The sequence below is a fragment of the Urocitellus parryii genome, chromosome 6 (genome assembly GCF_045843805.1).
Source record: "Urocitellus parryii isolate mUroPar1 chromosome 6, mUroPar1.hap1, whole genome shotgun sequence".
Classification (NCBI taxonomy): Eukaryota; Metazoa; Chordata; class Mammalia; order Rodentia; family Sciuridae; genus Urocitellus; species Urocitellus parryii.
In genome coordinates, this window is record NC_135536.1 from 125,510,328 (window position 1) to 125,535,412 (window position 25,085).

At 32.7% G+C, this 25,085-nt stretch overlaps 1 protein-coding gene across 5 annotated transcripts in view; it reads left to right on the forward strand.

Annotated features, from left to right (window-relative positions):
* The window catches only part of Ube3a (ubiquitin protein ligase E3A), a 96,151-nt gene extending 71,309 nt beyond the window's left edge, over positions 1-24,842 (forward strand). For all 5 annotated transcript variants that reach the window (XM_026402605.2, XM_026402607.2, XM_077799955.1 and 2 more), the window contains 7 exons: positions 5,047-5,191; positions 8,147-8,352; positions 9,175-9,339; positions 10,538-10,693; positions 10,800-10,873; positions 23,032-23,175; positions 24,158-24,842. In XM_026402605.2, the coding sequence (XP_026258390.1) occupies positions 5,047-5,191; positions 8,147-8,352; positions 9,175-9,339; positions 10,538-10,693; positions 10,800-10,873; positions 23,032-23,175; positions 24,158-24,278 (1,011 nt within the window). In that variant the 3' untranslated portion in view covers positions 24,279-24,842. The remainder of the gene's footprint in view (positions 1-5,046; positions 5,192-8,146; positions 8,353-9,174; positions 9,340-10,537; positions 10,694-10,799; positions 10,874-23,031; positions 23,176-24,157) is intronic.
* The last annotated feature ends 243 nt before the right edge of the window (positions 24,843-25,085 follow it).

Sequence of the window (25,085 nt, forward strand, 5' to 3'; positions counted from 1 at the left end):
AAAAAGCAATGATTTACTGTCTCTTAAGAGTCCATTGAGGATTAAACAAAATTATCTGCCTCCCCTACTTGTCTTCTGCTCAAGTATCTACCCAGCCTTATTTTCTTCCTTATTCCCAGCGCTTTTTTCCCTTTTAGAGTAATGCTAAGATCCAGTAAAAGTTTAGGTCCTTGATACTCACTTCACTCTGTGTTTTAAATTTATCTTTAAGGATTTTGAGGAAATAGCCATTTCAGATTTTAAAGCCTTCTCCTAAGCAAGTGTCAAAATAACTATTAGCTTTGTAGTTGCACTAACAAATATATGTGTATTTTAGTGAGTTCTGCTTAGTTTATCAAACTCAATATGATTTGACTTATTATAAATTGGGATTCACTTAGATGATACCTCTACTTGATTTTTACTTGTCCATAAAACCATTTCATTTCACTAATCCTCTGTGTTGGGCACTCTGATAAGAAATAGACACAAGGAAGTAGAGCCCACTGAGACTTCTAAGGGGCTCTTGAATGCTCACACTAAGCAGATGGCACTCTTTATTTTCTTCTTCCCTTTTCTTTGTTGTTTCTTAGAATTTATTCTAATTGAAATGAAGAATTTTATGCTTGGTTTATATCCTCTAACTAATTTCTTAATGAAAGAACGAAGTAGTTATCATCATGTAATAATTTAAAAGAGTGAAACTTGACAAATTCCTTAATATTATGAGAGAAGAAAATGAAATCTAGAGACATTTTTACCTACAGAAATGAATGGCAGAATTAGAAGTAGACTCAGAAATCCAGGTCTCATGGACAAATATAATTATGTGATGTGGCTTTTACACTAACTTTTCAATTTTCTATTTAAGTGATAACAAGCTGTTCTTCATTTGCTTATAGAGAACGTGAAAAAATTAAATATATCTGAATAATCTGAGAATTGCTTTCTAATCAATAGTTTAAGGTTATTCACCACCAAACTTCTGTCCATAGAAACTAATGGGCAGAAATAGTATAAGCTAGATTCCTTAGAGAATGTAAGTATTATTAAATATTAGGCTGAGTTTATGTGAGCATTACTCCTTAAATATTCATACCATTAAGGAATCATTTTTCAGTTATGGATAAGGTTGGATTTTATTTAATAGCCCAGGCTATTAAAGTTTTTAAGTAAAGGGCTTTCCTTTTGATTATTATAAATCTGGTAATACAATATTTTTATATTGAAATGTCAATGTACCTAGGTGTTTTGGGAATGCTTTCATGTTGGGTCAGTTTTTTTAAAATGACCCCTAGAATTTAGTCATCATGCCTAGTTAAATGTTTAGAAAGTAAAACAGATTTTGTTCAACAATTGGTGAAATAAAAAGTCTTGGTAAGAAGAGGAAGTTATATAAGAAAGAGGTTCATGTTGTTCGTTATACCCAGTCTGTTTTTGTTTATCACCCGTCCCCATGGTCTCTATTATATTTAAGTGTAAAATATATCCTCTACTGTTTGGTTCTTACATAATTCTCTCATTAACTAAACAAAAGTATTCAAGGTTGTTATTTTTATGAAAGAGGAAGAATGAATGCAGCCCCTATGTAACAATGACCATTGTCAAAATGATTATTGTGAAATTTTCCTTTCTTTATCTGTACTATAAAGTTATTTTTTTAAAAAAAGGCTATCCATGCAACTTTAAATGATAAAATATTTTACAAAATGACTTATATATCTGAGAATGATACTCTAAAATTGATAATTGGAAATTTGCATCTGAGAAATTTTGTTGACAACTATTTTTTAAAGCATTCATTGTAAAACAATAGAAAATATGGAAAGCCAGAAAATAAAAGACACATTATAGAGAGGCTGTGAAGCACAATGATTCAGAGCTTGTTGCTGGATTAGAATCTCTTTCTTTATGACTTACTAACTTGTGGATCTTGATCAAGTTTTTAACCTTTCATTAAGTTAACCATCTGTAATTGAAGTTAAATAATGTTACCTACCTGATGAAGTTGTTGTGAAGATTAAATGGTTGCAATGTGTAAAGTGCTTTTAAGTTGTATATGTTGTTGTTGCAGTTATTCCTGGGATAGTTTGAAAATGACATGATGGCTGGAGTTTAACATAAACCTGGAAAAAGGTTTAGAACCAATAGAATAGTAATAATAGCAACAACATACTTTTATAAGCACTGATACTATGCAGAGAATTCATCCAAGCATTCATATATATTAACTTTCAATATGTTATTTTGCTTATTTTATAGATTGAAACTAAATCAAAGAGGTGAGGTTACATGTTTTCATTTACCATAACAAATACTGCATTAAATTCTTTTGACACCCAAGGTATACAGTCAAGATTGGTGGAACTTGACAGATAGAATGTGTCCTCATGTCTCATTTGACATATGACATTTCTTAGGTGGAGTTAAGTAAGACTCAAATATAGAGCTCTGAATCCTATAGAAACTCTCCACCAAATTCTTTAAAAGGTTTCATGTTGATAAGTAGTCAGTGCTCATTTATGAGTATTAATGGGGAAAACTCTAGGATATGGTCTGAATATCAGATTTTTTTTTTCACTTTGGAATTCATTATATTAGATTATAGCATGTTTGTCTTTGTGATAGAAAAACAAATAGAAAAATATACTTACATCCATTAACACCTAGCCATTTGAGATCTGGGAGAATAAAACTAGGAATGGGTTACATAGCAATGTGGGATATTAAATACATACTAAATGTAAATTTAGACCTCAGAATCCTATATAGTCTATAGATTGAGGCTGGATATCAACTGGAATTCCGTCATCCCCCCCCACCCCCCCACCCCCCGTTTATTTTTAAGTCTATATTTATTCGAGTCTAGATTTTTGAAACTTGTCTTTCTCCAGTTCCTTTGAGGACATAAATGTAAAGGACATAAATGTTTGAATCTTTTGTTTGGAGAACAAAGTTTTAAAAGATAACAATCTAATGTGTTAACATCTTAATAATATTGCTGCTCTGTAGAACTCTCTCATGTATTCTTTTAAGCCTTCATGACCTTGTAGTATGAAAAGTATTGCTTTTTTTTTTTTTCCTTTGTGGATAAAGAAACCGAGGCTTGAGTCACTTGCTAAATTTAAAAGTTAAAAGTTTTATTAAGTGGCTGGGGTTGTGGCTTAGAGAGAGAGCATTCACCTAGCATGCATGAGGCCACTGGGTTCCATCCTCAGCACCACATAAAATAAAATAAACACATTGTGTCCACCTATAACTAAAAATAAATATTTTTTAAAAGTTTTATTAAGTGACAGGGCTAGTATATAGAGTATTCTGAGTTTTAATATTTCCACAATGAAATGCTGTCTCAAAAATAAATCCCTGATTTTTTTTTTTAAATTTTTGAGATTGCTTTTGAACATTCTTCAAAGCTTTAGACTAAATTCACAGAATTATAAAACCTCGGAATTTAAGCTGTTCGGGAAAAAAATTTCAGTCAGTTTTTTCAAACTATCTTTTTTAAAAAATTATATCCCTTAATAAGAAATAGTTTACTTAGCTTCCCAGTACACAGTGGGTATCCATCTATATACATCTAATTGAAACAAAAAAGTTTCATGAAAAATAGGTTCTGCTACTATGTGCAGTGCATTCTTATTTTTTCCCCTTTGCTGGCTGTAAACCACTAAATGGATTTGACTACCCACTAATGAGTTGCAGTTGGCATTTTGAAAAACATGGTGCTAGAGCCATCATGAATTGAGATTTTAAAAAAATTGCTGTAAACAAACAAGCATGTCCAAATGAGTATTGTTACCTAAGTAATTACTTTAGGACTATAAGATACTTATTCCAGTGATAGTTGCATTGTTTAAAAACATTTTCTAAAATTCCATTTGGAATAATTGGAATAATTTAAACATTCTTAAATATTGTTTTGGCAAATTTTGATCTTGAAGAGTAAAAAAACAATTTTTTTTTTTTTTTTTTTTTTTTTTTTTGTGGTATCAGGGATTGAAGGGGGTACTCAACCACTGAGCCACACCCCCAGCCGTATTTTGTATTTTTCTTTACAAACACAGTTTCGCTGACTTGCTCAGTGCCTGGCCATTGCTGAGGCTGGCTTTGGTGCTCCTGCCTCAAGATCCACTGAGATTACAGGTGTGCACCACCGATCCCAGCTGAGTGAAAAAGAAAATTTTTTTATTACCATTAGATGTTTGGAAACAATTCAGCAAATAAGATGGATAATTAATCAGACATATTCTGTGTAAATTTTTGGCATAGAACAAATTATATATAAACATTTTACATTAGAATCTAGTGTTGATTTGGTGATTAATCTCACAGTGACTGAATAATCAATTTATGTACATTATTCTGTAGATAGAAAAAGTGTTTAGTAAAGGATCTATAGTTGAAGAAATGCTAGATACTAGGATTTGTTAATTACAAGTGTATGTTTTACCTGCACTCATTTCAGTACATTTTAAAAGATTAATTTATACTGAGTTCCATTGTGAGAGACCATAAACTGTTTTTCTGTTTAGCCAATTTATTTTTCTTAGTTGAAATTATTTTACTTGTGACTTAATGGGCAGTGAGACTTAATTCTTGACTTTTTATTCTAGTAAACATGAAGGACTATTAATAGATAATTTTGAAGTTCTGCTTCTTTGCTCCATTGTTTTTGAGCAGTCACATAAACATTAATCTCTCTTAACTTCTGTGTCTTTTGAGGCACAAATTTGTTAAAAACAAGTAACAGAAAAATCTAATTCTAACTTTCTACTATGTATTATTTTTATAAAACATCAGTAAAATTAGAAAGTAATCCTAAATATTATGCTGGGTTTTTTTTTTTTTTTTTCTATTCCACTTTTCCATTTTCTGTGAGACTTAATCTGTCTTTGACTTTTTTTTGGGGGGGGGGTCTGTTTGCTTCCTGTTTATATTTGAAAGGAAAAAAGGAGAAAAAAATTTTCTTTATTATTTGTTTTTGTGTTGCTTCTACTTATTTTTATTTTGCTTGTATTCTGATAGCTGACAATCATCTTTTACGTTTATCTTTTCAAAAACTAGCTAGAGATGATTGCTATGGAAAATCCTGCAGACTTGAAGAAACAGTTGTATGTGGAATTTGAAGGAGAACAAGGAGTTGATGAGGGTGGTGTTTCCAAAGAATTTTTTCAGCTGGTTGTGGAGGAAATCTTCAATCCAGATATTGGTAAATATTTTGATGATATGAATAATATACATCATATATTTTTGAATTAAGAATTTGCCTTTATAAATATTCTCAGCTCTGAAAAGCAGAAATGAAGGATGATTTTTGGTATGGATGACCTATAATCACAGATAACTGACTGCATTGTGTAAATCTGTGCTTTAGGAACAGATTTGCATCATTCATTCAAGTTCTTTAAGATTATGTAACCAGGGGGGCTGGGGACATAGCTCAGTTGGTTCATTGCTTGCCTCACATACACAAGGCCCTAGGTTCAATCCCCAGCACCATCAAAAAAAACTGGGGGTGGGGGGCAGTGTTGTTCAGCACCCATGTGTTCAATTCCCAGTACCAATAAAATAAAAAGATATAGCCAAATGTTTTAATAAAGGTAATTATCTTTTTAGTAAATTTGATTGGAAACATCTAAGAATGTTGTAATTTGGAAAAATTGAAGGAGTTTCTTTGTATAGTCTGAAATGGTCACAAACTTGTGGTGTTAATGAGAGAAGTCATTTGAAGAATGTCAAGAGAATGTCTCACAAGTGTATCATACTCAAAGTTCAGAAACTAGTAATATCAAATTAATTAAATTAGATTTTTTTTTGCGCTAAGATTTTTCTGGATATGAAAATATCCAGAAAAATATGGGCTGGGATATGACTCAGTGGTTGAGCATCTGCCTAACATGAGCAAGGCCTGAGGAAAACATTTTTTCTTAGGTTTTTGTATAGTAGCAATTCCTCCAAACCACTCCAGAATCCTTTTCTTACCTCATATTTAATAGTACTTGCCAGTCAAAAGAATTATTGTTTGAATGCTGTTTGTGAAATACTTATTACATATATTGGTCTGGAAAGTGAAGGATATGAATCTGATTGTATCTTTCTTTGTTGTGAAAGGTAGGCAAAGCAGAACAGGGAAAAGACTCCCTATTAGCATGGTCTGCTTAACAGAATAATTCTGCACTTGTTCAATTTCTACAATGTAACCACTTAGTTATTGGGCTTGCTTGCATTAAAAATTTAATAAAATTATAGGAAAAAGTTTCAACTAAAGATACCATTAGAATTGTGCGGGACATGGCATAGAATCATGCACATCATTTCCCTTTATCTTTGCGTTAAACTGTTAAAGCCTATGGATTCTTAGTACTGTAGGTAAATTGAATTGATAATGAATTAATGTTATTGTTCTTAGCCATTCATGTGTGTGTGTATAAATAGAAGCAAACATTTTAGGTTCATGACGTACAGTTAGGATAAGATTTTATCTATAATAGTCTAGCCAATATTTTGTTATTAATCAGAAGTCTAGGCTCTTTGTATGTAATTTCTTCACAGTAAACCAGAGACACAAAACTATATCCTTTTTGACAAAGGAAATTAATTTATGAACTTCATAAGGAATTGGTTTGTAGGCTTCATAAATTTGGCAGACCCTTCACTATGTAGCTTCTGATGTATCTGGAAATGTTAAACGTTAGATATAAAATATATTTGGATTATATGCAAAAATAACTTTTAAGAGAAAAAATACATTAAGCTGTTCCAGGTGATAAGATAATGAAGTGATGGCAGTAGGAATCTTAAAGAATATCTTACAAGAGGCATCCGTTATGGGACTTTTCTTCTAGCCACAGTGTTTTGATTTCATAATTGCTATTTTTTCGTATATGGAGATGAAAGTAATGTCCTGTGCAGTCTATGCTCTGGTTAATTTCTAGTTCCTTATTCTTAAGCCTAAGGACATGCATTTGTGATATTTTACCACATTTATTATTTGCCACCTGAAATTTTTAGCACTTCCATAGAAACTATAACTTGTCCTATAAATAAAACATTTTTTAAGATCTAAATTGTGAGCTGGGGATGTGGCTCAAGCTGTAGCATGCTGTCCTGGCATGTGCGGGTTTGATCCTCAGCACCACATAAAAGATAAAATAAAGATGTTGTGTCCACCGAAAACTAAAATAAATATTAAAAAATTCTCTCTCTCTCTCTCTCTCTCTCTCTCTCTCTCTCTCTCTCGCCCCCCCTTTTTTTAAAAAAGGATCTAAATTGTGAAACTTAAGTATCAATTTGATAATTTACAAAACATTATTCCATGAATTGAATTTAGAAAAATAACCTGTGTTTAATGTATGCTTTTAGTGGTCAAAGAGGCATTTTAAAATCCCTGTTATTTTTAACTTAAAGTAAAAATGAATGGCTTTTTAAAAGCTTTTGAAATTATTATTATTGATTTAAAAATACATTTTTATGCTGTTATTTCTGACTTCTGTTCTGTTGGAAATTACAGATTTTTTTCAGATCTAATTTTAAAAATATTTTTATTTAGTTTCACAGTAGTAATTGAAAAACATTTAGTAAAATAAAGAGAAATTGTAAAACCAGTTATTTTCATTCCCTATAATGCTTTTTCATGTACTAAAAATGAAAGAGTTCTGTTTTCTAAGGAATGATGCTAAAAAGTTCTCTAACTTGATTTTTTTTTAAATAACCACCACATGAAATTGAAAGATTACAAAACTACTTTTGTTATATATTGGTTCAATTAATATGTGTATTAAATGGCTTTTACATGTAAGCTTTTAAAGAAATCTCACGTTTTGGGGTCATATGACTTTGCTTTTGCACTTAATTTTCAGTGATTGAATAAATTCAATGTAAGTTCACCCTTTGAATGTTTTAATAGATTATAAAACTTGGATTTAATGAAATACTCTACGCTTTCTAGAAATGCTACCATTTCATATTACCTTTTTTCTTGTTAAAATTAACATGCCAGCATTTGCCATATTTATATCAATCAATTATATTTGGGCATTAGTTTCTCATGTTCAAATGTGAGTTTTTTATGTGTAATGATTTCAGGTTTACATTTATGCTATTGTTCTTCACCAGTCTTTCATAAAATAAAAAGTAATGTATTTAAAAAAATTATTTCTTGTAGGTATGTTCACATATGATGAATCTACAAAATTATTTTGGTTTAATCCATCCTCTTTTGAAACTGAGGGTCAGTTTACTCTGATTGGCATTGTACTGGGTCTGGCTATTTATAACAACTGTATCCTGGATGTCCATTTTCCCATGGTTGTCTACAGGAAGCTAATGGGGAAGAAAGGAACTTTTCGTGACTTGGGAGACTCTCACCCAGTAAGTTCTTTTACATTTAAATAAAACCTAAGAAAGTAAATATAAAATGACAAAGTAGTTTAATTTACATAAAATGTTACTAAAGGTTTTCAATATTTTGATCTAGTAAGATAAAGTTACCTTACTCTGAATTTAAGTATTAAGAACACTTAAAAAGTCAGAGAGGGAAATTTCTATATGTTACTGACTACAGGCAGGTTTTTTTCTTCTTTTTTTAGACTAATTCCAGAAGGAAGAGTCTATGAACATTTATTTTTTTAATGTGATCATATAAATCTGCCAGGTGAAATCACAGTTGCACTGGCTTAGGGACTTGGTGTGTTCAAGTTTGTGTGTCTGTTTCTCTCCTTCTGCTCTGTCCTCCATACTTGACACTGTGGATATTCTCATAGAGTACAATGTGAAATCTGTTGCTGAATTGGTAGTGTGAGGTTTCTTCTTAGCAAAGAATGGAACATCATCAATGACTGACAGTCTTTCTAGATTATGAACTATTTAGGGGACAGGAAGAATGGATATCGTTTATGGTGCACTTCTCTCTGACACAATTTGTATTTTTGTTTTTATTTTTCTAAAAAGAGTTATATACAGGAGCCGGGGTTGTGGCTCAGCAGTAGATGGCTTGCCTACCATGCATGAGGCACTGGGTTCATTCCCTGGCACCACATTATAAAATAAACAAACAAAAACAAATAAAATAAAGGTATTGTATCCATCTACAACTAAATGTGTGTGTATGTATACACACACACATATCTATTTTAGTTATATACAGATAATGTGTTGTATTTTGAAGTTAATTTTCCCATTTCTCATTATTAGGTTCTATATCAGAGTTTAAAAGACTTACTAGAATATGAAGGAAATGTGGAAGATGATATGATGATCACTTTCCAGATATCACAGACAGATCTTTTTGGTAACCCAATGATGTATGATCTAAAAGAAAATGGTGATAAAATTCCAATTACAAATGAAAACAGGAAGGTAATGAATGTTTTTATATTGTCATTGTTTTTGTCTCTTTGATAACAATTTCAAAACCTGTATGCTTGTAATTTTTAAAGAAGTATAATAGAGTTGGAACCAAGAACAAAGGAATTAAGTAACCAAATTCATGCAAATGGTAGAGCTACAGTTTTCTAAAACTTGGATTTAATCTGGTGTGTGAGCACACAGTTGAGTACTAAATTCCTTTATAAGAGGACATTTAGTAGGAGAGAATGAGTACCTAAACAGGGTTTTTCTACCTTAAACTTAAGAAGCAAATAGGACCTTGTGATTAAAAAAATGATAATTGCATTTAATGTTTATGTGTATTTCTCATTTGGTATGTAATTGTACTTCTAAAGCATTCTTTACATCAGATTTGAAATTTTGTTGACCAAAACGTTATTTGTCTGAAAACAAGTAGCAGGAAAATTATATACATTTTTAGTATACCTATAAGGACATGTGCTTATATTAAAATATCACACTTATTAAGTTAGGATATAAAGTTCCTTTTATGATTCAGTGTAGTAGCTTAGGCATCAAGCAAAACACCAGATTTTTTATGAACTAGATGTGTAGGCAGCTTATCAATATTCTGTAGTAGATAGCATGAGACTTTCTGGTTTGCTCAAATTCAGTACATTATACTGTATTAAAAGTTTTGACTATTATAAATGTACACACAGTTTAAATGTAAGGGAACCTAAAACATTATATTAAGGCCTTAGCTTTTTTATTTTTTGATACCAGGGATTGAACTTTAGGGGCGCTCAACCATTGAGCCACAACCTCAGTCCTATTTTGTATTTTATTTAGAGACAGGGTCTCAACTAGGTTGCTTAGCACCTTGCTTTTGCTGAGGCTGGCTTTGAACTCTCGATCCTTCTGCCTCAACCTCCAAGCCACTGGGTTTACAGGTGTGTGCCACCATGCCCATTTGAGGCCTCTGCTTTTATATTCAGTCTTGTTTAAAATACTATGAAAATTGAAACATATATAACCATTTTATGCACATGAACTTTTTACAGCTTAATATTGATTATTGTAGAGAATTATGAAATTGTAAGATATTTTCCTTTGTATAAAATTTTAATTTTGAAAAGTGTTCTTGAATGATTTGCCCACTAATTAGGTTTTTTTTTTTTTTTTTTTTAATAACATAAGACATTCTTGTGGTTACTGTTTTCGGCAGGAATTTGTCAATCTCTATTCTGACTACATTCTCAACAAATCAGTAGAAAAACAGTTCAAGGCTTTTCGCAGAGGTTTTCATATGGTGACCAATGAATCTCCCTTAAAGTATTTATTCAGACCAGAAGAAATTGAATTGCTCATATGTGGAAGCCGGGTAAGAAAGAAAATGTCTGCCCCCACAAAAATTGTTTTAAAACATCACGTATTGTTTTAATGGTGTAATGTAGAAGATATTAAGACATATTTTCTTGAATTTGCAGAATCTAGATTTCCAAGCACTAGAAGAAACTACAGAATATGATGGTGGCTATACCAGGGACTCTGTTCTGATTAGGTGAGGTACTCAATTCTTAAGAGGACTTTTGTCTCTAAATATTACTTACCAAATAAGCAAACTTGCAATTTCTCAGCTGCAAAATTCGAACTGTATTTGTAATATAATCATCAGTGTTTATAGTATGATTTATTTCCCAAATGAAATATTTATGTGCATTGTTTTCCCCTGTATTTTGGTTATAACTTACCTGTTACTCCTGGTGATGTGAAATTGTACACTTTTATTGAAATCCGTATGGCAAATACATATTAGCATGTACTTCTACTAGTATATAAGTAAGCATTTCCAGTTAATTTCAGGGTAGAGGTTTCCAGTTCTGTCTGCTTCTGGCAGATGCCTTTGCTACCATATTCTCTACCTCTCTGTAATATCCTATTCAATCCTGAAAAACACAAGACTTCCTTATTCCCGGTTGAGATTGGTAAAAGAGACAGAGATGCCTTTTGGCATCCACTGGTGGGGTGAGGTGAGAAGGTATACAAACAGGTACCTTCCTGGAAAGTTCTTGCTCTGGAATGCAAATATGTAAACACCAGAATAAATATTAACTTTTGTCTAGCAACAAATTGTATTTTTTGTTATTTTATATTAATTATTATTAATTCTTATTGTCATTTTGTTCATCTTGGTTTTATCTCCTCTTTCTGGTGCACTATTGGTCATTTCTAGCTGCTGCATTTACTGCTAGCGGTCATTATATTGGTACTTGGAGTTTAAAGGTGATTCCTATCACATGGTGATAGGAAAACCCCAGTTGCCAATCCCAAGATGTATCACATCTCTGTAATACAGATAATACTTAACAGTTGTTATGGAAAACGTAGCATCTTAGTGTTTCCTTGAAAATATTAGAAAATATCTATATTTTAAAATTTTTAATTTGTTATGTATAAAAATAGAATACATTTCAATTCATATTACACATAGAGCACAATTTTTCATATCTCTTGTTGTACACAAAGTGGAGTCACATCCTTTGTATCTTCATACATGATATGATAATGATGATTATTGATATGGTAATGATGACTATCACATTCCACCATTTCTCCTACCTTCCTTCCCCTTTTCCCCTTTGCCCTATCTAGAGTTCATTTAATACCTCCCCGCTCCAGCATAATATGAATCAGCATCCTTAAATCAGAGAAATGATTCGGCATTTGGGTTTTTTGGGATTGGAAAATTTCACTTAGCATTATATTCTCCAACTTCATCCATTTACCTGCAAATGCCATGATTTTATTCTCTTTTAATGCTGAAATACTCCATTGTGTGTATATACCACATTTTTTTTCCATTCGTTTACTGAAGGGCATCTAAAATGAGATAGATTCAAACTAAAAAGCTTGTCAGCAAAAGAAACAATCTGTGAGGTGAATAGAGAGCCTACTAATTGGGAACAAATTCTTAACACACGCATGTCAGATACAACACTAATCTCTACAATATATAAAGAACTCAAAAATCTTAACACCAAAAAACCAAATAACCCCATCAATAAATGGGCTAAGGAACTGAACAGATACTTCTCAGAAAAAATTATACAATCAGTCAACAAATATATGAAAAAATGTTCAACATCTCTAGCAATTAGAGAAATGCAAATCCAAACTACTCTAAGATTTCATCTCACTCTACTCAGAATGGCAGCTATTAGGAATACAAATAATAAGTGCTTTCAAGAATGTGGGGGAAAAGGCACACTCATACATTGCTGGTGTGACTGCAAATTGGTGCAGCCAATATGGAAAGCAGTATGGAGATTCCTTGGGCAACTGAGAATGGAACCACCATTTGACCCAGCTATCCCACTCCTCAGTCTATAACCAAAGGACTTAAAAACAGCATACTACAGGGACATAGCAACATCAATGTTTATAGCAGCACAATTCACAATATCTGTGCTGTTTTTTAATGGAAAAATTGCTTCATAGGTTTTTGAGTTGTTACTTCTATGTAGAGGTACTTAAAATTTGACTATTTCTTTAAGGAATTTTTATTATGGATCATGATTGCCTGGGTTTACTAATTCATTAAGCTTTATAATATGGTAATATTCTAATTCTTTATTTCTCCTTCGTTATTACCTGTAACATTTCTTAAGTTTTACCTATAATACTCATCTACTTTCTAGTTTCCCAGAATTATAAATCCACATATATGATCCGTGTTATTATCAGCATAAATGTTTGAGTCTTATTAGTTACTAATTTTCAAGATAACATGATTCCCTGTTTCCTAATTGTTCCCAGTATTGTGTTGATGATATTGATGTTATATGAAGTTAGATTTGAGTACAGTGAAGTATGTAAAACTTAACTGGGCCGTTCAGAGTTTTAGAAAATTATATCCATATAACAGATCTACATGTAGACTGTGTCCATTATCCCCACAGTACCCGTGCATTCTCTTCTAGTCAGTGCTCATTCATCACAGGTAACCACTTTTTGTTTGTTGTCATAAGTCTTGTCTGTTATTGAATTTCATGTAAATGAAATCCCATACTTTTTTTTGGCCTTTGTACTTAGATAAGCAGAATATTTTTGAGATGCATCCATGTTATTGCATTAATTTCTAGTTCATTGTTTTTTATGGCAGAATAAGGTTGCATTAGATGCATACACAAAATTTGTTCATCTGTTCTCCTGTTGGAGAAAAACTGGATTATTGGGGCACTTATGAATAAAACTGTATGCAGTCTTACTGTAGAAGTGTTTTCTTTTTTCTGCACACCATTCTACACCTCCACCAGAAATCTCAAAGTTCATCGTTTCATATCTTCTTCAGTATTTAGTGGAGGTAGTAGTCTTTGATTTTAGTCCTTCTGGTGAGTGTGAAGTGGTACTTCATTGTAGCATTAATTTGCATGTCTCCGATGACTAATGATGTTGAGCACTTAATATGTTATTTTGGCTAGTCATACTTTTGTAAAATTTCTCCCCCCTTTTAGTTAGTTTTTTCTTTTTGTTGTTTATAGACTTTTCCTTTTAAAATACATTCTACTGAAAGACCCATTTCTAATATGTTTTTTTGTGAATACGTTCTTCCAGTCTATAGCTCTTCTGTAGCTTTTCTGAATTACTTTGGCTCTTGAAAGTTGGTTTGTGTGTGAATTTTTTGGACTCTATTCTGATTTACTAATTTATTTGAATTTTTAATTTAAAATTTTTTTCTAGTTGTAGATGGACGTTGTACCTCTACTTTATTTATTCCTTTTTTTTTTTTTTTTAATGTGGTGCAGAATTGAACAGTGCCTCACACATGCCAGGCAAGCACTCTACCACCGAATCACATCCCCAGCCCTGATTTATTTGTTCTTTTACCAAAATCAGACTGTGTTCATTCTTTCAGCTTTATAGAGCAGGTAAAGCTTTACAGGGACTTCTTTTTGATTATACTAGATTGCTTTGGTTATTTTATTTCCATATAAATATGAGTCAGTTTGTTAATTTCTACAAAGAAAAAAGCCTGCTGAGATTGTTATTTGGTTTGCTTTCACTGGTGTAGGTCAGTTTGGAAAGAATTGTAATTTTAACAGCATGGAATCTTGCAAACCTAGAACATATTATATCTCTCTATGTAGATTTTTATTAGTTTCTATTAGGATGTTTTGTAGTTTCTGAAATTATGCACGTTAGGAATATGTTTGAGTATTTCACGTGTTTGATACAGTTGTTAGTGCTTTTTATTAATTTCATTTTTCCTTTGCTTTTCTAGCATATGGGGAAAATTGGATTTTTATGTATTGACTTTGTATCCTGTGATCTTTGTAAAATCACTAATTCCAGTATTTTTAAAATAGATGTCTTAGGGTTCTCTTTGTAAATAGGTCATCCACAGATCAAGTCATATTTACTTCTTTCTTTATGAACTTTGTGCCTTTTATTACCATTTCTCTATAAAACTGACTAGCTGGAATCTTTGGTAAACAGTATTCTTAACTTATTCCTGATCTTACTAAGCAGAAAGAATACAGACATATCTTAGAAAGATTGTTGGTAAGTACTGACAATTATTTGAGCCATCAAGTCCTAACTTTTTTTCCGGTGAAAGATTTTTTTTCAATGTTGACATTGACAGCTCCTGTGACTGATCACGGTTGCTAAAGGCTAGGGTGGCTGTGGCAATTTCTTAAAATAAGACCACAGGGAAACTTACCACATCTCTTCCCATTCACAAAAGATTTCTCTGAAACATATGATGCTGTTTGTTTTAGTCCTCTCAAACCTTGCCTTTAACTTATCAACTAAATTTGTATAATATTCTAAATCTTATGTTGTCATCTCAACACAGTTTTTAGCATCTTAAACAGAGTTGATATCATCTCAAGAAAATGCTTTCTTTGCTCATCTGTAAGAAACAATGTCACATTCATTACAGTTTTATCATGATATTACAACAGTTAAGTCATATCTTTAGGTTTCACTTCTAATTCTAGTATCTCTTGCTTTTGTCCCCTAGAACTTTTTTTTTTTTTTTTTTTTTTTTTGCCTCCACTGAAGTTTTGAACCCCTTGAAGTCATCTATGAGATTTGGAATCAGCTTCTTCTCAACTCCTGTTGAGGTTCATATTTTGACTTTTTCCCATGAATCACAAAAGTTCTTAATTTCATCTATCAACAATTGTGAATTCTCTCTGGAAGATTTTCAACTTTTCCCCCCACTCTGGTGGTGATAGGAATCAAAATCAGGGCTTCCCACCTGCGTGGCAAACATTCTACCACTGAGTTATACCCACTGCCCATCTTTGAAGATTTTCAGTTTACTCTGTGCAGATCCATCCAGAGGAATCATTGTCTGGCAGCCATGGTATAATGAAGTATATGTCTAAATAAGACTTTGAAAGTACTCCTTGGTCCATGGGCTCTAGAATGGATGTTGTATTAACAGACATGAAAACAACATTAATCTTATTGCACCTCAGAGCTTTTGGGTAACCATTTGCCCTTTGCAGTTAATCTTTTCAAGGGACATTTCTTTTACTGAGCAATAATGAACTTAAAATATTTAGTAAGCCATGTTGTGATAACAGATGTGTTATCATCTGGGCCTGGTTTTTCCATTTGTAGAACACAGGTATCATAGTTTTAAGGTTATTCTTAAGGGTCCTAGAATTTTTGGAATGATAAATGAGCAGTGGCTTCAACTTAAGTTACCAGCTGCATCAGTCTCCCAAGTTTTGGAGCCAGACACTCTGTTCTCTTTAGCTATGAAAGTTCTAGTTGGGATATTCTTCCAATATAAATAAGGCTGTTTTGTCCATATTGAAAATGTGTTGTTTAGTGTAGCTAACTTCCTTAGTTAGATCTTCTGTATAACTTGCTGTGGCTTCTACATCAGCACTTGGCTGCTTCACTTTGCATTTTGAGTTTTGGAGATGGCTTCTTTCCTTAAACCTCATGAACCCGTCTTTGCTAGCTTTAATTATTCTTCTGTAGCTTCCTGATTCTTTCTACCTTCACAGAATTAAAGAGGGTTAAGTCTTTGTTTAAGAAAATGTGGCTGATTTATTCTATCTACACCATTAAGAATTTCTCCTATTTCACTTTTTTGACATTTATGTTCATTTGAGTAGCAATTGTAATTTCCTTCAAGAACTTTTCCTTTGCATTCACAACTTGTGTAACTTGTACTAGAGGGTTAGTTTTCAGCTTATCTCAGCTTTCAATGTTCCTTTCTTTTTAAACTTAATCATTTCTAGTTTTTAATGTGGAGATATGAGACTCTTCATCTGAACACTAGAGGCCTTTGTAGGCTTATTAGTTGGCCTAATTTCAATATTGCATCTCAGGTAATAGGGAGGTTCAAGGAGAGAGGGGAGAGGTGGGGGAATGACTGGCCAGTAGAACAGTCAGAACATTAAGTTCACTGTCTTATATAGGCATGGTTTGTGATTCCCCCAAATAGTTACAATACATGAAAGATCACAAATTACCATAACAGACACAGTAGTAAGGAGATAATAGTAAGGGGAAAATTCAGAATATTTTGAGTACTACCAAAATGTTATACAGAGATACAAAGGGGGCCAAAATCAAAGCAGTTGCAAAAATGACATCCCTAGGGGCTGGGGTTGTGGCTCGTGGTAGAACATTTGCCTAGCACCTGTGAGGCACTGGGTTCAATTCTCAGCACTACATAAAAAAATAAATAAAGGTATCTTGTCCATCTACAACAAAATATTTTTTAAAAAATGACATCCCTAGGTTGCTTGACTGAGGGTTGTTTTAAAAAAGAAAAATGTAGTATTAAAACACAGTAAAGCAAAACTCAATAAAATTGGTTATGCTTGGGCTGGGATTGTGGCTCAGCGGTAGAGCGTTCGCCTAGGACAGGCGGGACCCAGGTTCGATCCTCAGCACCACATAAAAATAAAGGCATTATGTTGTGTCCATCTACACCTAAAAAATAAATATTTTTTTAAAAAATTGGTTATGCTTATATTTGTTATACCATTAAAGTTTTTGTTTCTCTGGGATAAATACCAACTGTGCACTTGGTTTTTACTGTTGAGTTTTGAGAGTACTTTATGAATATACCACTTCTCTCCTTCCTCCATTGAATTGGTTTTTCTTATAAGTCATAAATCAATTGGGCATATATGTATTGGTCTGTTTCTGAGATTTGTATCTCTTCATTGGATTTTGCTTCATGCATATTTGAGGCTTTGTCACTTGGTAATTAACCATTTAGAATCAGTATGTCATCTTGGTATACTTGTTCTTTATCATTATTTAAGATCTTATGTCTTATAATTTTCTTTGCTCTAAATCTGATGTAACTATAACCATTCCTTTTTTAAAACAAATGTTTGTTTGATGTTTTCCCATCATTTTCTTTCGATCTGTGTTGCTGCACTTGGAATCAATTTCTTATAAATAGCATATATTGAGGTCATTTTTTAAAAAACCTATTCTATCAGTCTCTGCCTTTTAATTGGTATACTTAGACTATTTATATTTAAGGCAATTATTGATATGTTAGAGCGTTATTTTGTTACTTCATTATTTGTTTTTAGTTTCTTTTTCTTTCATTCATTTGTTATTGTTATCCATGGTTACTTGGTTATTTGAACTTTTTTATTTTGGGGGGGGGTTTGTCTTGATGTATTTATAATGTTCTTTTTTAATGTGTTTTGCCCTGTGTCATTTTCTTCATGGTTACTGTGGATAGCACTTTATACATATGTGACTTACTGTTGTTCACTGATATCAACGTTACTTTGGATAAAATGCAAAACCTTGCTTTCATTTTTGGTCTTTTTCTTCACTAATATTTTTATGTTGAGTGTTAATACCATCATAATTTTTATATCAGTTGTCAAAAATCCATTATAGAACTTGTAAGAGTGGTAATCTGTTTCATTATTTTTTCCAAGATTCTACCTTTTAACAGTTCCCCTAGCTGATCTTAAAAGTCAGTTTGGTAATGACAGAGTCTTTTAATTTCATGTATCTGAATGTGACTTTATTTTCCCCTGTATTCCTGAGGAATAGTTTCATTGATGCTATGGTCCTGTGTCTTTGCCAAACATGGAAGGTTTTCAGCCATTATTTCTTCAAATACTCTTTCAGCCTCACTCTCTTTTCTCTTTCGGGGCTTCTAATGATACAAATGTTGAATCATTTGTTATTGCTCTACATGTACCTGAATCTTGGTTCATTTTTCATTCTATTTTTTCTCTATTGTTCTGTTCTTCTGTCATCTTCATTTACTGTTGAGTCCATCCAGTGATTATTTTTCTCCTAGTATATTTTTTAGGCCTGTAATTTCCATTTAGCTCTTTTTATTGTAATTTGTATTTCTTTCCTGACATTGTCTATTGTTTCATTTTTGAAACAGAACTTGTAATTGCTTGTCAAATCATTTTTATCATGATGGTATTAAAAGTCTTGTCAGATAATTTCAACATCTTATTCATCTCTGTGTTGGCGTTAGTTGATTTTCTTTCTTTGTGATTATTCTGGTTTCTTATGAAAGATTTTTTCTTTGTGAAGGTATGACAGGTGAATTTTTATTGCATCGTGATAATTTTGGCTCTATATTAAGAGACTTGGGATTTTTTACTTTAGCAGGCAGTCATCCTGTTTAGGTTTAACACATGTAGATCCTGGTATGCTTTTTGAGTTGTGGTTCCAATGACAATTTTAGTGTTCAGAGGTTTTGTGGTGCTCTTATGGTTTAATTCATTTATTTCATTCCACTGGGGGCTTCCACACACTGGTCCCTGATGGTGCTACTTGAGGGGCTTCTCTGGGCTAAGCTTCCAAAAAGCATTCCATAATGTTTTTTGAGTGAGGGAGGAGCACCCCACTAGCTCTCTCTGGGCTAGAGAATGCTTCATAAACTGTGGTCGGGCAGTGCTCCTGACCATGTGGTACTTTGGGGCTGCAAGGAACTCTTGAGGCTCACAGCATAAAGTAGCACTTCCAGGGCCAGAACCCATCATAGAGCAAAATTCCTCCTGTTAGTGCCAACAAACTGTCTCTAAATAAAGAAGGAATGCAAGGCATTGTTTCATTGCTTCCCCCGTCCCTAATTCTTAAGATTTTCTTATTTCTATTTTGTTTGAGGGGTATTGCTTTTATCTTTATTTCTTCCTTTTTTAGTTTTAATTTTAGTTTCTTTGTATTTGGCATAATTTTTCCCCCATTTTTTCCTAATTCCTCCTTAGTTTAATCATATCTTTTGAGACTTTTTCTTCAGTCTGCTTTTCTAAAGTTTTTAAGTTTTGATATGGTTCTTCAATAACTTCCATTATTTTAAAATTTGTTTTAGCTCAGTTTGAAATTTGTTTTCGTTTTTCATCTGTTTTATTGAGATCTTTTGTTATACTTTCATTCCCTAAGGACATTGTTTCATGAACATACTCTAATAATAACTTGGGGCAATTTCCACTGTGATCCTTTTGTTTTCTGTTCATTTTCATTTTAAGTGAAATGACTTTCCCATACTTTCAAGAGAGAGAGACGGGCCAATATAGCTTCCCCCACCCCACCACTTCAGAAGGGCTCTATGTTTGTGTAAACTGATAAAAAGTAATGGTGTTCTGCTTTTTCAAATTGTCATCTTTACTACCTCATCCTGTATATATTTCAACTTTCCTTTATCTGTTTTATCCTTGACCTGATCCATTTGGATGTTGTTCCCAGCAATATCTCCTCAGCCTGGGTTTGTTTTTGAAAGGTGTTTTGATTATTCAAGAGTTTTAAGGGCCCTGACCCATCATTAATCATCTACAAACTGAATTTTGTAGAACTCCCTTCAGCTTTTAACTGCTGTTCTCAGATTGACTTGTGCTTTTAAGTGGGTGTCAATTTTGAGAGTCTCTTCCTCTCAGTGCTATCAGAAACCCAGAAGTTAACTTCTCTTCTATTGATGTATAGATGTTGATACCAACCAGATCTTCCAGCTTGTTCATGTCCACTTACGTGCAGGAATTCGTGGAGAATACCTTATTGCCTAATTTTGTGATGGGTCTTTGGTTTTTTCATTCAATTTGTACTTTTGTGTGTGTGGGGCCCTATTTTGAAAAAAATGAAAATTAAAGATGTTATTGCTACCATCATCTTCCTACAATAACTTATTTTTCACTTGAAGTCCCTGGTCTTATCAGTCTTCCCTTTAATCGGTTACTTCAGTGGAGGTTCAAAATGATGATTTGGAATTTTTTTTTCATCTCTTTTTGTATACATATACCATTATGTCATCTTTTTTCTTTATCAGTGGGTGCTATTTGTTTACCGAAAAAAACAGTTCTAGTGAAAAGGAAGCATGATAAAATATACTTAAATATTTTCAAGTTTATGTGGTCCAGTGCCTTCTGATTCTTGAATTCCATCTTGTTTAGGTAAAGCCCCCTTATTACCAGTCATTTCCATCTGTTTGTGGCCAGAAGCTACTTTCAAGGGACACCTTTGTTCCCCTTCCCTTCAGGCACAGTGTCATTTTCTGGTCTAGGTATTTTCTTGTTGCCTGTTCTGATTTGTTTTTTCTTTTCCTTTTCTTCTTGCAGTACTGGGAATTGAAGCTCAGGGCTCTGCCACTGAGCTACGCCCAACCCTTTTTAATTTTAATTTTGAGACATGGTGTTGCAAAGTTGCCCTAGCTGGCCTCAAACTTGTGACCCTCCTGCCTCAGCCTCCCAAGTGGCTTAGATTACGGTTTAGTGTACCTAGTTCTGTGGCCTTTGCTTTTAACCAACCTGTTATCAGTGCTCTAACCTGCCCTCAGTAGTTCTCTCTTAGGGTGGGGGTAAAGCTCATCAGTGTTAATCTATACACCCTGCTTTTCCACATAGCACTTTGCTAGTGTTGAGTTCATGTGCTAACTGCTGATCAGGAGTGTTCATTATCCCACTCAATTGACATTTGGATTTCTTTGCTCCATTTCCTTTTTTTACTCTAGATATTCGTTGTTTATTCTGTTTTCTGTCCTTTTTGATCTGTGTAGATTTTCAGAGATGTGAGTAGAGTCTGATCCAGGTAACTACCACTTTTATGTAGAAACCTGGAAGCTTCATCTTCAGTTTTCTAAATAGAGGCATTCTTATTTAATTAGAGGTTTAACATTGCACATCACATAGGAAGTGAATTTTATTGAATAAGTGTTTCCATTATGTTGAGTTGATAGTAGTCTGTTTTTTTTAACTTCTTAATTAAAAAATATAACCAAAGAAATAACTTTTTAATTATAAAGCTTGACTTGGTCACTGTCACCACTGCCTATCTTCCACTTCAGTGTCTGTCTTCCTCGCTGGCAGCTGATACTCTAGCTCCTTAAGAGTAACTGATTACAGTGTGGGAAGCTTTATTATCACCCACTGCAGGGCAGCCCCCCCCCTACACACACACACACACACCCTGCTGGAAGAAGGCTCAGTGCTTTAGTAGACATGTTTTTCTCTTGCCAGCCCCCCAAAAGTACGTAAACTGGGGTGTGATTCCTTTACTTTTTAACTGAGAGATGGTTCTGCAAGTTACATGTCCAGTTTCCTTTACTTTGTATATCTTTATTATTTCATTTAGGCAAGTGATAGGTTTGCAGAAACTGAGAATGGGAAGGTCATTAATGGTGGCAAAGAAAGGAAGTGGAAGGAAATTGAATAAAGTGATGAAATCTCATAAGGCTTTTGAAAAAAGCCTTGGAAACAGTGTGTTTTGTCAGAAGAATGGTATTGTAACAATAAAATCACCAGTATTTAGTAGTAAAAAAGAATATAAAAAAAGTAGAATTGTAATTACTGATTTGGGTAGTTTGGCATTCTCTGCCAGAATTCTGGAAAGAACTTTTAAAGTGAATTTTACAATGCCTTCTGTACCCAAGTAAAAATACTCAATTTTTTCTTTTGAAGTCTTAAGTTTTTAAGTTGTGAATTAATGTGTATATTAGTTTTATTGATATAGCTGATTATTTAAACAAGCATGCCAAGATTGCTTTTATGAGCTTTCATTTTCAGAATAACCTAAGTGTCATGCGACATTGCACTTATTACATAGGTTTTAGAAATACGATAAAATAATTTTCTTAAAGTAACTGCATATGACATAAATACCATGATAATATATTCTCTCCCTTCTTATACAATACATGCTACTTGATCAAGTATTCTAGTTCATATAAAAATTGTTTATGTTTCTATTACTGTTAATAAGTAGGTGGTTGTTCTGTTGGTTTATTTGTATCATTTTGTGGTTTTTCACCCTTGTTCTCCCTTACAAAATTGAGTAAGGAGTGAATGAATGGACAAGGGAAATAAGAGAGGAAGGATAGATAATATACTTGAAAGCATCTGAAGTTAGTATATTACAATCTAAATCTTTTTCAATTCTGACAATTTTGCTTTTTGCTTTTTACTAAACATATATTATGATTATACCATTGTATTCAGCCATTTCCTTGTGCTAGGACATGTTTTGCTGTTTTTTTACTATTGCAGATTATATAGTCATGAACTTAAATTTTATGTATTTAGAATTGTTTACTTAAAATAAATTTGCCTAAGTAGACTTACTAAATAACCAGGAATGAATATTTAGAATTTCTAATGTTACTTTAAACTTGTCCCTTAACATTGTTTTTATATACAATATAAGCTTATATTGTTGGTAAAGTGAATGTCAAACTAAAATCAGTCCTGTATGTTTTCTCATTAGGGAGTTCTGGGAAATCGTTCATTCATTTACAGATGAACAGAAAAGACTCTTCTTGCAATTTACCACGGGCACAGACAGAGCACCTGTGGGAGGACTAGGAAAATTAAAGATGATTATAGCCAAAAATGGCCCAGACACAGAAAGGTAATTATTAAATTATCACTACATGGCTACTGAAAACCTTGCATTACATATCACACACATGTGACCTATTGTAGCTTTTGAACACTTCTGATTTTTATATAGGAATTTCCAAATCACATGAAGCATTAGATGAGGGAATATTTTGCTGTTATTGTTAGGAAATTTTTGAAAAAGTGCCTCATTAAAAATTAGTAGGGGCTTGCATTGGTTTAGAATTTTTTCAAATTAGTATGTTTCATTCCATTTTGGTTCACTGTTAATTGAAAACCATACTATATAATAATCTATTTAGAATGGTTAAATTAAGGTTTGGAAGATTATCTGTACAGCATTAGAATATGCTTGAAACCTCAGTTTTGGCATTTAATTGTTTTCTTTCCCCATTGTATAGCTTCACATTTTTGTGGGATAAAGACCATTCATGAACTAGCATATTTAGTGTTTTAAATGTATACAAACATTTCCATTAGGATTTATTCTACATTATTTGATACATCATGGTGTTAATGTAAATAAATTTGTTTGTTATAAAACATTTTCATAGTTATATTGCCAACACTGCTTCTAATAAACATTAAAGAACACAGACTTTTTAAATCTTAAAACCAGTTCTGAATATTTTCTTCACCTTAGAGTAAGTTGTCTAACATCTCAGTGAATTCAACTCTTAAGGGTTTAGTGTTAATCCACTATATATTTCTTATGAGAGATTTAGTTAATTAACTACCTAAAAACTCGTTATGTTGTAATAATATAACCAATACAAATATTGTCATCATCACCATCATATTATCATTAATTTATAAGGTAAAGACAAACTGATTCTGTGGTTGCAGAACAAAAAGTTATATTTACTTTGATGTATAGCCTTCATTGCAAACCATCTCACCTGTATATACCATCTAAAAATAGGAGCATTTAATACTGAGCATATTTCCCATGACTTATTATTTTCCTGTTTTTCTCCTTTCTCTCTATTTAGGTTACCTACATCTCATACTTGCTTTAATGTCCTTTTACTTCCGGAATATTCAAGCAAAGAAAAACTTAAAGAGAGATTGTTGAAGGCCATCACGTATGCCAAAGGATTTGGCATGCTGTAAAACAAAATAAAAAAAAAAAAAAAAAAAAGGAAGGAAGAAAAAAATGAAAAAAAGAAAAACATTTTAATAAATATAATGAGGGATAAATTTGGTGGTGATAGTGTCCCGGTACAAAAAGGCTGTAAGATAGTGAACCACAGTAGTCATCTATGTCTGTGCCTCCCTTCTTTATTGGGGACATGTGGGCTGGAACAGCAGATTTCAGCTACATATATGAACAAATCCTTTATTATTATTATAATTATTTTTTTGCGTGAAAGTGTTACATATTCTTTCACTTGTATGTACAGAGAGGTTTTTCTGAATATTTATTTTAAGGGTTAAATCACTTTTGCTTGTGTTTATTACTGCTTGAGGTTGAGCCTTTTTTGAGTATTTAAAATATATATACCAACAAAACTACTCCCCCAAGGAAAACATTGCCACCATTTGTAGACCATGTAACCTTCAAGTATGTGCTCTTTTTTGTCCCTGTATCTAACTCAAATCAGGAACTGTATTTTTTCTTTTTTAAACGATTTGCTTTTTAAACTTGAAGTCTTGGAAACAGTGTGATGCAAGTACTGCTGTTCTAGCCCCCAAAGAGTTTTCTGTGCAAAATCTTGGGAATCAATAAAGACGGAAGGGAGAACTCGTAATGTTTTAACTGCAGCCCTCAGAACTTGACTTTAGTAACAGCACAACAAATTAAAAACAACTCATGCCACAGTATGTTGTCTTCACGTGTCTTGCAATGAATTGTTTAAGTAGCCAATCCTCTTTCTTAGTATATGAAAGGACAGGGATTTTTTTTGTTGTTGTTGTTGT